General features: G+C 32.9%; 1 protein-coding gene and 1 pseudogene across 1 annotated transcript in view; one reads left to right on the top strand and one right to left on the bottom strand.

Annotated features, from left to right (window-relative positions):
• The window catches only part of STXBP3 (syntaxin binding protein 3), a 45,378-nt gene that overhangs the window by 12,653 nt on the left and 17,693 nt on the right, over positions 1-15,032 (top strand). The window contains exons 4-9 of the mRNA XM_016155622.2: positions 416-492; positions 3,058-3,136; positions 4,495-4,595; positions 8,223-8,377; positions 10,935-11,025; positions 13,675-13,799. Coding sequence (XP_016011108.1) covers positions 416-492; positions 3,058-3,136; positions 4,495-4,595; positions 8,223-8,377; positions 10,935-11,025; positions 13,675-13,799 — 628 coding nt within the window. The remainder of the gene's footprint in view (positions 1-415; positions 493-3,057; positions 3,137-4,494; positions 4,596-8,222; positions 8,378-10,934; positions 11,026-13,674; positions 13,800-15,032) is intronic.
• LOC118613015 lies at positions 5,919-6,037 on the bottom strand (annotated as a pseudogene).

The following is a 15,032-nucleotide window of genomic DNA, read 5'->3' as shown; positions in this document are numbered from 1 at the left end:
TTTCCACATTTGTAAAATACTTATAGAGTTCTGAGATTAAACAGATAATTCACATAAAGTGCTTAGCCCCATATCTAGTATCATATTTGCTATTATTATAGTATTTTTAAAAAGAAATACATATTTTAATTTTGAATACATTTTCTTGGTTTCTGCATGTCATGTTGATTGCTTATGCTGATAGACCTAGCTATAAATAACTGCTTTATCTTTTTTCTCATAATGAGCACTTAGGCCAGAGTTTAGCCCTAGGGAAGACACATGTTTAGTTTTTTTCAATTTATCAAATGAAGACAAAGAAAATGTTAAACCCAAGATATGTAAATCTGTTTTTATAAATAAATACAGTAAAAATTATTTAAAATTTGTTTCAAGTGTATAAATATTTGGTTAGATAACATGATTTTTTTATTAGTTGTAGAGAACATTTATAAGAATCGAGAACCTGTCAGACAAATGAAGGCTCTTTATTTTATCTCTCCAACAGCAAAGGTGAGTATTTCGAATCTTTGAAAAGTATGTTTTTCAGTATTTTCACAATTAACATGATTTTCTCACAGAAAAGTTAAATAAAATACCCTTTATTAGAAGAATAGTTCTATAAACCGGTTTGCTTAGGAAAGTTTTGCTGTGTTAGAATTTTGTTTCATTTATATTCTTCTCTATAAGAATATGTAAGTGAAAAAATTTCTGTCTCCTCCTTAAGAAGAATTTAATTGTGTGAAGTGTTAGAGTTTCTTTGAGTAATTTGTTACTCATACAGCTCCTATTCAACCATAATTTTTGAGAGGATGGAAATGTACTTAAACAGTCTTGAATTAATTTTTTATTTATCATGGTGACTTCCCTATGTCATACATTCATGTATATGTACACACACGTATGTATATATGCATGTGTGTATATATATTTTTTTATGTCGAAGGAATTTCTTTAGTTTATAATCTAACCATGATTTAACTCATACTTAAAGCCAAACTTTCAGAGCCAAATAAGATATCAAATTCTTTTATTCTGTATAATATCTGACAGTGCATTTTCTAGCACATCCTTTGGCTTGTTCTCACCTAGAATGTTAACTTGGCAATTCCAGTTTCATTTCTTCTAACTGGTAAGACAGTAGGAAAAAACCCAGATATTCACTGTTTACTCTCTACAGATTGACTGCTGGTGGGTTTTAACATTTTATACCTTATTTATGATATCATCATAAGATAAAATTCATGATGGGAAAAAATGCAAGCCTAAAGCACCATTTTTCACCTACTAAATTGGCAGAGGGATTTAAAAAAAAATATATATATATATATCTCATTCTAGCTATCAATGGATAATGGATCAGAAACTATATAGCTAGTGAGAGTATAGCTTGATACAGCCTTTTTGGAAAATAATTTGCCATACTTTATCAAGAATTTTTAAATGGTCTATATCTTGAAGTTTATTATAAAATAATCAAATAAATGGTCAAATTAAATCCTTTCAATAAAAAAATCCAGTGCTAAATTCTTAGCATTAAAAAACAATGGTGTGAAAGACCATGTGGCCTTTGAAAATGATATTTCTAGGAAATTTTAATGATCTACGTAAAAGTTCATTTTAATGATAAGTGACAAAAGCAGAATACAAAATTATATATTCAGTAAAGGATCAGAGGATTCCAAGAAAATGGTACCTGAATGTGACTCCTTTTCTACCACAACCGACTGGATCCTCTTCCTCTTTGTCAATTACCTGTTAGGTCCCACAGGCCTCTGGGTATAAGTGAGGCCTTGGGCTCCTTGGGCACTGATGGAGAAACCTGATATGACACTTCCTCCCTCAGGAGCTAAGCAAGCACCTGGAGATCAGATAGTTCATAGGCAAGAAACATAAAATGACAGATTTCAGGAAGAGTTTGGCTGTAAGAGATTTATTTGTGAATCCCCAGGGAAAGGTCAGTAGGGTGTGTCAGAAAAAGCCCTGGTGGTCTCTGTGCTTTATACCTGTAGCCTTCTAGGGGACGAACTGCTTTGCCTTCCTCATCTGTGGAACTGCCTCTCTTTAGGAAACTCCAGCAACTAAATCTGAACCCCAAGGAAGTCGAGAAAGAAAAGCCACCACACATCTAAGTGGGTCAAGCAGCTAGAGAGAGAGGAAGTTCAGTAAGAATAAAGAAAACATGCATCTAGCACAATGTGGCTGCTTGGAGAAAAGGAGGGCAACCTGCGCAGAAAAATAGTACATGTAGGAGAGTCTAGTACAGCACAAAAACCTTTCCGATGCTCAAAAGTGTTATTTCTTAGTTGAACAGTTAATTAAAGAAGAGGATAATCACTACTGAAATTTGAATTAATAGCATAGAGTATCAAGGCAGAATATCTCAAAGCAAAAAAAAAAAAAAAAAGCCCTGGAAATCATAGGGGGAAAGAGACTTACTTGCAGGATAGATCCATGAGATCTAAGACATATTGTTGTCAGAGTTTCAGAAGGAGAAAAAGGAACAGGTGAAGGAGAGAGAATTAGATTCTTTATTCTTATTTTTTTGCTTCCAGACCTTTGTATCTTTAAAACTGGCAGTATTGAGTCATGTACTACCAGTCTATATTTCCATTTTCTCCTTGCAGCCTTCTACCAAGTTTTGGGGTTTTCATTCTAATCTCTTGACATTTTTAGCACCTAGTTCACCATGACTCTCTTCATTACTTCTCCACTCATAGTCTCAGTGGTTTCAGTATTCATGTAGATAACGGTTCCAGTATATTTGTTGACTTGTTAGTTCCTTGATATGTTGTCTGCCAGTGGTCTGGTCTTCCGTGTTGCTGCAGCTTCCCAGTTACTTGATCATTCCTAGGTTTCCTAAAAACAGTACTTTGTTCATATATCTTACCTTACTACTTATGTTTCTACCTATCACTGGCTAGACAGCATTTTAAAAAATAAATTTATAAATTAAACTTTTAGCCAGCTAAGTTTTTATTTTATTATTGAAATAAAGCAATCTTAGTTATTTCAAAAGCTAGCATATTTAAATTAGTATTTGATAAAATGTATTTTAACGCCTAATTTCTTTTTAAGTCTGTAGACTGTTTTTTACGTGACTTTGCAAGTAAATCGGAGAACAAATATAAAGCGGCGTATATATACTTCACTGACTGTAAGTAGCTTTGTAAAAGTCATTACTTCATTATATAAATCCCTATTAATTTATAAGGTGTATCTAATTCTTATAGTACTAGTCCGATACTAGTGACTTTCTATTCTAATTAGGTTAGAAAGAATCTAAAAATATACGATTATATGTATAATAATTCATGTTAAGATGATAGAAAATTTAAAGCTATCATTCATTCCAAACCAGTTTAAAAAGTAGTCATTTTTGCTGGTCTCCAGGAGTGCAGCGGGGGCATGTGGAGAGGGCTCTCTCAAATCCATGCTAGTGACAGGAAGAGTTCTTTTTGAAAGTTTCAGTTAGGGATTTCATTATATAATAAAAAATAAGACCCTTTGGCCTCGACGGCACTGAAGAAAGTGCCATGTGTTTGACAAATACTAAGGGAGAAAATCTATCATATTTCTCTTACTGTGCCATATGTTCAAATAGAAAGCAGCTAAATGAGAATCAGAGAAGTACAGAGACATATAATTTCGTTTTATGTTATATCTTATCTAATTACACTGCAAAATAAAAATGCCATTGGTCTAAGTTAGGTCGTGGTCTCAGCTATTAGAGATACATTCTTTTAAGTAGTATATTGTTTTTCCTGTTCATATTTATGTTATACCTAGTAGTAGTTTGCATTTTTTAAATGTCATACCATAAGTATTTGTCATCTAGATAACCTCATTATATAGAAATTCGTGTTTATGATATTGATAGAATTTAATGAATGTGAAGGCCTTTTTTATCTTAAGGACTCTTGAGACTAAAGAACTTCTTGTTAAAAGACACTAGGAGCCAATGGCTAATATTCCAACCTAGATTTAATGGAACTATAAGCAGGTAAAAGGGGGAAGAAAAAAATGGACTCCAAGGTCCAGAACTTACTAGTATAGAATCTTAGAACTTCCTGATATTAGAGAAGTTCCTGTAATTCAAGGAAAAATTAACAATTTGTGTGGTATATTTATACTTAGTGGCAGATTCAGAAAATTAGTATAAATTTCTAAGTTCTGAAAGTCCTACAAACTTTTCTTAAGTTATGAGTTTGGATCTGATTTTTCTTCTCAACAATTTTAATTTGCCATGTTAGCAGCTCTCTAAGGAAATATAGGTTATGGTGGATATGAATGGGGAGAATGGAATTTCTCTTACTGCCCTCTTGACTAGAATACATCTGCTCTGTAAAGTGAAGAATAATATTTACACATTATTTTTCTCCTCGTAGTAAATTACTTTGTGAAAATCAGTAATTATATATAAAAATAAATATTCTTGGATGTTGGAATGATTTGGTCAAAATAATAAAAAGTTAGATGGAATTATTCTCTGATTTTTTTTTTTTATCCTCCCAGTTTGCCCTGATAGTCTCTTTAACAAAATTAAGGCTTCTTGCTCCAAGTCAATAAGAAGATGTAAAGAAATAAATATTTCCTTCATTCCACTTGAATCGCAGGTACTTTCTATTTTTATTTTTGATTTTAGTTCATAATGGATTTTAAAATTTTGTTTTACGAGCTTATTTGTTAATAAGTTATATCCTAAAGATGTTTTATATGTTACGTATTTGATGAATTTTGAGCAGTTCAAACATGAACATTTCTCATAATGAAGGGAAGAACATGAGCATTTAATTGGAATGCTTAAATTTCATATCTACCACTAAGTCCTATGTACGTCAAGTTTTATAGCACTATCAAAAGATTTTGGGCACAGTCTTTGTTAGATGACTCCAAAAAAAGACTTTTAGCTTCTGTAACCATTTGTGATATTAAAATAAATGTTCTTTAAGTAGTGTTTTAATATAACATTACATAAATTACCATTTTTTAATTTATAAAATGAAGAATTTTTGTTAACGTGTCTTGCCTTTGAAATAGTTAATGAGCCTTCAATTAATAATAATAATGATAATAGCAAATACATCATATTCTATGTGTCACTTTCCTAAATGCTTTACATAAATGTATTTTTGTAATCTCTATAATAGCCTTATGAATAGATGGCAATTCTGTCTCCATTTTAAAGAGGAGGAAATCAAAGAGGTTAAGTAAGTTGCCTCAAATCACACAGCTAGCTTTGTGTGCAAGGCTTTGTTGTGCTTTGTTCCCTGTGTTAGGATTCTAGCATTTCATAGAATTGAAATGGTTTACTGTTGTTTAGAGATAGAAAGATTTTAGATAAAGGAGTTCTCTTTTAAGCTATTGCTATTCTTGACAAAGAAAGATTGTAATTCAAAATAAAATTTTAAGATATCTGGTTAACATTAAACTGTTTTCCAAAAGTTACCTTTAGACCTATTTCTTGTAGAATGATATGTAAAGTTAGTGCAGGGTGAAAATGGGCTTCCTAAAACCATGTGGGATACAAACAGTAGTCTGATAAATATTGCAGACATATCCAGATCATCTTGCTGCACAGAAGAGTTTATTGAAATTGTGGAATTGCTATATTTGAAGGAGAGATTTGTGTAGATATCTGGCCAATTTGATAGCTGAGGGAAATAACTTGTCTTTGTATGTATAGAGAAATCTCATGAGAATTTTTTACTTAGCAGTCTTTGCAAAATATTGTGATTATTTAAGGTCCTGCCTGTCTGCTATGAGAGAAGGAAGGAAGTACATAGTTTTCATTAATATCTTAATAGCTAAAATTTAGTCATGTGGTTTATACCTAAGTGCATGGGAAACAAACGTCTATTTTTTTAAGGCAAGATAACGCTTGGTTGACCTCACAGATTGCAAGGACCTTGTCAGTTTATAATCCTTTTTTTTTTTTACTCCCACAGCACCTGGTTTTCCTAGGTAGTCTCCCATCCAAGTACTAATCAGGCCCAACCCTGCTTAGCTTTTGAGATCAGACGGGATCGGGCATGTTCAGGGTAGCGTGGCTGTAGACCTAGTCTTTTAACTGGGCATATGGCAGCTTCCTCAAAGAATTGGTATGGAGAATGGGAAAACATTTGAAAAATGGATTGGATTTCATAAGGTAGTAGTGAAGAGGTAAAGAAGATTCTAGAAAAGTAAAAATAGACTGCAAAGAAGCAGGAAAGTATAGGGGAGCATCAGGAAAAATGGATTTCAAGAAGTGTGAGGGTGTGATGATAGGTAAGGCTGTCTCTAGGTAGGTTGGGACCATGTTGTGGGAGGCTCCAGGTCTCACCAAGATTGTGGCAGAAAATGGGCAGGTGTGGAAAACTGTGAGACTAGTCTTAAAGTCTTTAGGGAAAGTAAAAGTCAGGAGATCATTGTTGAGACTGGTAAAGTCAGGTACAACATGCTCCAAAGAAGAAAAATTGGCCGTTAAGCTCATTTGTATGTTGCATGAAGAGGAAGGATGTTGATTCTCTCCTCTTGAATACCTTTCAGAGGGTTTGCAGTAGTTAATGCTACCATATATATGTTAAGGCAATTAGACAGAAACCATTGTCAGTTTATAGGGAAGTTTGTTTACAGAGGACCTTAGGGAGTACAGAGTCTGGTATAGTTTCTGGTATAGTTGGTTGAGAGGGTGCTAGATGGTGTCTATGTAGAAATAGAGCTAAAATTAGCAAAGTGTAGATGGAAGTTGCAGGGGTCTGTGTTTAAGGAGGTGATTGTGAGTCATAAAGATGAAGAAAGAATTTAGTAATAGTCTAAAGAAACGTGTAATGCTGGTGATGGAAAGTGGGAAGGTTGGGGAGAGGGCGGGAAGGGAAAGAAATGTGTGCGTGGAATGAAAACAAGTTCCAAAATTTATTTTGTTTCATTGGAGTATTAGATAGCTTGGATTAATTTAAACTGTGGTAACAACTCCCCAAATCTCAGTATATTACAACAATGAAGTATATTTCCCATTCGTGTTATTGTGCATTGTGGCTTGACTGGGGCTTTGCTCTATATCCTCATCTTTTTGGGACCGAGGCTGAAGGAGTAGCCCCTGTCTGGGATGATGCAAAGTGAAAAGAGAAATGGTGGAGCCGCACAATGGCTTTTAAAGCTTCTGGGGTGAAGTGGCATGTGTCACTTCTGGTCAGATTCCAATGACCGTAGACAAGCTTGACATCAGTGAGTGGGACGCATACTCCCATAGGGACAGGCCCTGTCGGGAGGGGCAGTAAGTATTTTTGAACAGATAGTATTATCTACCGCAGTAGGACAGTGCGTTATGAGAAAAGCAGCACCAAGCTGTAGGGTGCTTGTTAGCAGTTAATACAGCGACCGAGACTTTGAGAAGCACAGACACAAGTGGATTAGCTACAACGAAATCTCAGTCCATGTTCAGGCTGCTGCTCTCAGTGGTGGGTTATGTTCAGAGAAATGAATCACTTTGTGTGAAAGGAAATGCAAGGGAGCTTATTTATAATTTATTAGTTAACCTTAATGTTTATTACATACCTTCTTTTACACTCTATCCTGGGCTAAGAAGTGATTACTGTCATTGTTTAAAAATATTAAAGTTAATTTAATGAGGAACTCTCAACTCCAGTTAGGGAACTGCTTCTTTTATTATTCTTTTGTTATTTTGTTATTCTTCAGATAACACAATAGTAGTAACTCTCTAATCCAATTCTTTGCACATAAGTAAATGTTTTGTTAGTTGAATAAATGTGTCTGTGAGGTTTCACTGTATGTGTGGCACAAGGCTGTGTCTTTAAGGACATGAAGAATATAAGCTAAAGAACTGAAAATATGATCAACAATAGAACATTTTTAGGTTATTCTCTAGAAGATCTTTAGTATATGTCAAATATATGGACTAATTTTGGCTTCATTGTATTTCTTTGTGCCGGGTAGAGTTTTTAGTTTGGCTACCTCAGATTCGTTCACATAGTGAAAAGCAAGCAGTACTATCTGTATATGGAACAAGAATGACGGAAAGAGATAGACTAAGCAGAAAGGAGAGTGAAAAAAGAAAGGATGAAATAGAGATGACAGAGAAAATGAGATTTGTTTAAGTTACAGACAATTGTTTTGGAAAACAGCGCCATTAGTGCAAGTTTTTTTTTTTTTTTTTAATGTCCCAAATAATAGCTGCATTTTTCTTGATATTTGTAACAAGTCTCCAAATTGACAATGTGACTCTTTTTTTTGGCCTAACTTAGGTGTATACTCTTGATGTACCAGATGCATTCTATTACTGTTACAGTCCAGACCCTAGTAATGCAAATGGAAAAGATGCCGTAATGGAAGCTATGGCTGAGCAGATAGTTACAGTATGTGCTACCCTGGATGAAAATCCCGGGGTGAGATACAGAAGGTAAGACAGTAGTGTCTGTTTATGTTGTGCCTTCTGTTTGCTCTCCAGTATAGAGGTAAGTAATGTCTCTGTGCTTATGTGTATTGGTTCGCAGAATTTATTTTTCTTATAAAGTTATGTTGTACATATAGGAGGTTTAAGATGCGAAGTTTAAATTTCAGAGTAACTAATAGCCTCTGTTACTGAATTTCAGAGCCTTAATTCAGTATGACTTATAGGCATTTTTTTCCTGAGTTTAAGGCATTCTTAAAGGAAATGTCTTTGTTGTCATACAGGGTTTACAGTCTTACATTTAATGTTTTATTAAGTTTTCACCAAATTTAAGTGGCCGTATTATCTGAATATGGTTTATAGTGTCTCAGTATCTATACCGTCTAATCCCAGTGGCCATTTTAAATTGATTTTGGGGATTTTTTAAGAAGTAAAATTTGACTTTAGTACTATGGAACTTTATTAGCTTCTTTTTAAAAATAAAGTTTACTTCTAAGTGCATAAATTATATGTATATGGCTTGATAAAACATTCCAAAGTGGACATACCCATCTAACCCACCAAAGACAAGAAATAGAACATTAATAACATCTTAGACACCCCCCTCATGATCCCTTCTTGTTACCACCCCCTCAGCTCTCCTTAAAGATAAGTACTATTCTGACTTTTATACACATTTTAGGGTTGCCTGATTTTGAACTTGATAAAGTGGAATCATATGATATGCTTTGCTCCTGGCTTCTTTTTATAGCATTATGTTCCGAGAGTTATTCATGTTGTTAAGTGTAGCCAGACAGCTTGGATTTTAATCTGTACTAGCTGTGTGACCCTTCTGCCTCAGTTTCCTTATCTTTGAAGCGGGAATAATAACAGTGCCCACTTTATAAGGTTGTTATTAGAATTAAATGAGTTAATATCTATAAAGCGCTAATAGTGCATGGCATTAATAAATGGTGGTAGTACATATACTGTACTACTAATAAAGATTATCACTTATTTCTCTTTTAAAAGGTTCTTTAAACATTGGCATTTGTCAAGTTAGTAGGCTGAATTGTTTAATTTGAAATTCATGTAGTACTTTATATTTAAATTACATACTCTTAAACACTTAAAAAGCTAGTAACTCCTTAATTCAGGTGTTACAGAACAAGCTCTTTAGTTGTACCTCAGTTATTGGAAACATTCTTTTTCTTATAGGTGATTTGCTAATTACATTCCGAACCCAGTGGAGCAGAGAGCTAAAAGGCTTATCTTCTGCCAGAGTTCAGTCTCTGTTCAAGCTTCCGTTCTTGGTGATTGGTTCTATTCAAGGAAATGAGTTAATAAAACTCATTTATAATTTAATAGCTCATCTATGGACCTGTTTTGAGTTACTGTAATAGTTAAGTAATCCAGGCTTTCAAAATCCTGCCTATTTTTTGGCAAAGTATTCCTTATGCCTATGTACTTTTAAAGTGTAATTCTAACATTACATTATTACCTTTTGAAAATAGTTTAAGACAAAATATGTAATAAATTTTTCTTTATGGTTGCTCTTTTATTTATTTTTAAAATATAAAACCTAGAGATTATTTAACACTTTGAAGCCCTCAAAGTGAGACCATTTTTGAGGTTAGTGTGTTAATTGAAGAGCCTTTTCTACTTTTCATGAAATTACAATTAAGAGTACAGTTGTTATCATTTTAGAAGATAATTACTTACATATGAGATTTAATGCAAAAGGCTATTGGAAAGTTGACTAAATGTTAGAATGTGGGGAAATTTCACTAGTGGGTGGGATAATTCGTCAGCTAATTTGCAGAATAATATGGTAGTATCTAGAAAAGCTGAAAATGTACATACTCTGTGATCCAGCAGTTATACTTTTAGGTGTAATTTATCTAGAGAAACATGTACATGAGATACATATACAAAGATATTTGTTCCAATGTTGTTTGCAACAGGGTAAAATTCAGAATGACTTAAATGTCCATCTTTAGGGGAATGAATACATAGAATCCAATATAATCATGTGATAGAATACTATATAGAACTAAAATGAACAAATTTGGTATGTGTCAACATATATAGATCTTAAGCATATATAACAGTAAAAAACATACGTCGTTAAAACATATATAAAACTGTGTGTGTATATGTATGTATATATGTGTGCATATCTAGATATAGATATATATATCTAAATGTGTGTATATATGTATGTGTGTGTGTGTGTGTGTACACACACACACACATACATATAGTAATGATAGGAAGAATACGCACCAAATTCATAATGTGATCGCCTTGAGGAGTGGGTTGTAGAGGTAGGGGAAGATGAACAGGAATTGGGGGAGGAATGAGGGAAACTGCAATTTTATTTATTATATTTTATTACCTTTATGTTTAAAAAAATCTGAAGCATATATGATGTTTACAGTTATTAAATCCAGACACATTGGTATAATGTTATATTTATAAAATCTTTTAAATTAATAAATTACATGGTTTAATTTTAGGATTCAACTTTATGATACTGTAAAATATGTCTTAAAAGATAATTATTTGAATATTTTTTCATTTCTAGTAAACCTCTAGATAATGCCAGTAAGCTTGCCCAGCTTGTTGAAAAAAAACTTGAAAACTACTATAAGACTGATGAAAAGAGCCTAATAAAGGTAATGTATAAAAAGCAAATAGTGATTATGTATAAAGTCTGACTTATTCCTTTATAAATCAAAGAAACTTCATTTATTTTCCAGTATTAATTTGGGAATCATTAACATAGATCTTCGGTATTGATTTGGGAGTCTTTAATATAGGTGGTAGTGGAAACCTTGGTAATGTGGTTTAGTGGGGAAGGTATGTGTTTTGAAATTAAGCACTGGCCAAATCCTGGCTCTGCCATTTAATTCATAGATATGTCAGTTTAGGCAAATTATGTAACTTTCGTGCCTAAATTTTCTTGTCTATAAAATAGGGATAATGAGAGAATACCTATTTTATAAAGTGGTGAGAGGATTAAATGAGTTAATTCAAGTTTTTAGAATAATGCTTGTCATTGAGTAAACATTTAATAAATATTATTCGTATTATTACTAGTTGTGACCTTGGACAAATTATTTACTCTGAGTTGTATTTTTATTTTTAAAATGGGTGAGATAACATAAACTTTGCCTGGTCGTTATGAAGATTAGGTGAGTTAACGTGTTTGGCACATATAGGAATTTAATAAATGGCAGTTGTTACTTATCTTCTGAAGATAGTATAAAGTAATCAAAGACTAAGATTAGAACCTGTGAAATACCCGAATTTAGGTCTGGGTTGGAGAATGAAGAACCTGAGGGGATTGACAGTGGTGGTGCCAGAGGACTAGGAAGCCATATGACTGTCTCTAAAGAATGAAAGGAGGAAAGTGTTGATTGTTTAGAAGAGGAGATGGGCAAAGAAGCCACCAGTTACAATGCTATATGATAAGTGGAATGAAAGAAGAATACATAGAATGCGTTGGGAACATAGGCTGTGGCTAACTGCAGTCCTAGATGGCATCCGAGAGGAAGAGGCCCTTGAGCCTGAAGAATGAGTATAATATGATAGAATAGTGATTTTGTTGCTTGGATAATAGGATTTTTGGGGCAGAGGCACAGAGAAAAAGGCAAAATCCACAAACAACTTAGCTAGAATGGAGGGTGTAAACTTAGATATATTAGTTTAGAACTTTAACAGTTACTAGTGAAAGCTGTTGTTGGTTATAGTTATGAAGACAATGGCTCAATACACATAACAGTAGATAGTCAATAAATGTTTATTAAATGAGAGGAGATATACAGTCAGTATATTACTAAATACTCCTTAAGTTTTTCATAATTTCAGTGCAAAAAGGCAAAATCCACAAAATTAATAAATAAAACTCATCCTTTCTATTCTTTCTGCCTGGGAAATTATACATTCTTTCAAATACTTAACACCTTCATTCAAAGAGCTGATGAAGTTTCACCACCTTTTTTAAGCCTTTCCTGACTTTTCAGGTCAAGTGTTACTTTCTCCCACATCCTGTCATAATCCCAAGCCCCGATAAAGCACTCATACTGCACTGTCTTCTTCCTGTCCAAATTTCTGAAGACTCATGACTTACAGTTATTGAGGGATTAATGCCACACTGTGCTAAGTGTTTTATTGTTTTACAGCATTTAATCTTTACAATAATCTCATAAGTGAAGGTTCTGATTATACTTTGTTTTACAAATGAGAATACTGAGATATTAACAAGTTAAGCAATTTGTCCAAAGTCATACAGCAAGGAAGTGATCAAGGCTGGACTGAAACCCAGATCCATCTGATTTCATAGGCTGAGTGAATGGTTAATTAAAAAAATTTTAAAGATTTATCCTATGTAATTTACCTCTGCTGTACATAAATAAATAGGAAATGTTTGTCTACTGAGTTGTAGTTATCTTACTGCTTTGAATAATAACCCAAAGAATTTATTACTTTTTAAAACGAAGTATGAAAGATACTGATATTAGCAATTATTTTTCCCAGCAGTATTATTCACTGTTTAATGATTAATGCTGTTTGCGAATTAATGATAACAAGGCTTTCATTGTGATGTATCATCCTAGCTGGCATCAGTATAATCTTCTAAAATAGCGTAATGATTCAGAGCACAGGCCATGGAGTGAAGCTGACGTGGGTTTGAGTCTCTCACTAGCTGTGTAATTTGAGCAAGTTTTTTTTTTTAATTTTCAATTACAGTTGACATTCAATATTAGTTTCAGGTATATAGCGTAGTGGTTACCTTTATAAAACTTAAGACGTGATCCCTCCCCCCACCCCCCGAACTCCTCCCCCGGCCGCCAATATGGGCAAATTACTTTTAAGCCTTAATGCCCTCATCGTCAAATGGAGAATAGAATACCTGTCTCACAAGGTTGCTGAAAGAATTAATATTTGTATTTCTTGCTTAGCACAATGTATAGCACAAAGAACTCAAGAAGTAACTACTATTCATAATTTATATCAATTTCAGTGTTTATGGAGCTGAATACCTAAGAAAATAGACTCAGTGTGAACTGTTACTTTTTAGAAGGAATTTTCACAATATTAATGTTTTCGAATATAATCTCAATATAATTATAAAAGCGTTTGCTTTTGTAGTCCTTTTTTTTTCCCCATTAAACCGCTCAGATTTTTCTGTTTTTATATAACTTCACAATCTTAAGAATGTGACAATTTAGGAAAAATCTGTTTTTGTTTTCTAAGATATTAAAATGAGCTCACACAAAGAAATTGAAGTTTCTTAAGATAATTTTATCTTGTTATTCCAGAGTAAAACTCATTCCCAGCTCCTAATAATTGATCGTGGCTTTGATCCTGTGTCCACTGTCCTGCATGAACTGACATTTCAGGCAATGGCTTATGATCTACTGCCGATCGAGAATGATACATACAAGCAAGTATACCTGAAGGGCATTTAAAGGGCATATACAAACAGGAGAGGCTCTGAGCATTTAATGATTGGTGCAGGCACCAGAGATCAAAAGCCTCTGTAACCTTTTTTATTCAGAGACTTAATCCTTCTATTTTCCCTATAATCATAATCTATTAAATATCCTTTTCTTTTCCCTATAATTGTAATTTATTAAAAATATCTTGACCTTCTAAAGTAAATTAGTGGGTAATTTGACTGCTTTGAAGCTTTTTGGTATATTTGCTTTCTTCACTATGTCTACAACAAAGCTACATTTGTAAACAGGTGGAATTTGGCTTTTCACTTATGTTAAGAGTAAATACTAGGCCCACTACTATATTTATTGAACTGGAAACCATATTTAAACTGGTTATTCTTCTGAATAATACACTAAGAACTATCCGTATGTGTGTCTTGTCAATTAATGTATTTAAGGAAATTAAAAGACTGGAAAAATAAATAGGGTGGCAATTGAGATAGACAGTTTTAGCAATTTGGTACCTATTATTGACTTAACCCTGATGTAAGCACACTTGCTTTAAAAGTAATGTGAAATAGAAACCTAAATAAAAAATGAAATAGCTTTTTTATCAAGGGCCCACTTTATTGTATCTTTGTGTATTATTTATGAGTGTGTATATGCATGTGCGTATGTATATAACATGTTATTTGATATCATAATCACTAAATCCAAATCGGCATTTTTCAGCTAAGATTTACTATTTGAGAATAATAGTAAAAGTGAAAAATTTGTTTTCTGAAATTTTATATTTAAATTAATTTACTAATATTAATAGATTAAAAAATAAAAAAGATCCAAACACTTGTGATAATTATAATGATATTTTTTCTTAAACCAAATATTATTAAATCAATTTTGTATTTTTTTATTGTATTTTTATTTGCATTGTGGTCAAATCCTGGTTTCTGAGTTTTTGACTATGTTTGAATTAATGAGATGACATAGAGGAATCAACATAGCTATTTTTCTAAAATAAAAGTAGTTTCATGCAGTTTATTCAGAAGGGATATTATTACCTCTCTTATCCTTTAGGTCTTTAAACCTGCATTGCTGAAGAGATTTACAAAAGAATTAAACTGATATGGACATGAAAGGATTTGGTTTCATACTATAGACATACATTTCAGACATTTATAACTCAGTATTTAAAATATTTATCTTCATAGGTTTGCTAGCAAGCAAAGCAAGGTTTA

This window comes from Rousettus aegyptiacus, unplaced genomic scaffold, assembly GCF_014176215.1.
Source record: "Rousettus aegyptiacus isolate mRouAeg1 unplaced genomic scaffold, mRouAeg1.p scaffold_m13_p_17, whole genome shotgun sequence".
In the NCBI taxonomy this organism is placed as follows: domain Eukaryota; kingdom Metazoa; phylum Chordata; class Mammalia; order Chiroptera; family Pteropodidae; genus Rousettus; species Rousettus aegyptiacus.
The sequence above is the reverse complement of the archived record's forward strand: the minus strand, read 5'-3'. Positions and strand labels throughout refer to the sequence as shown.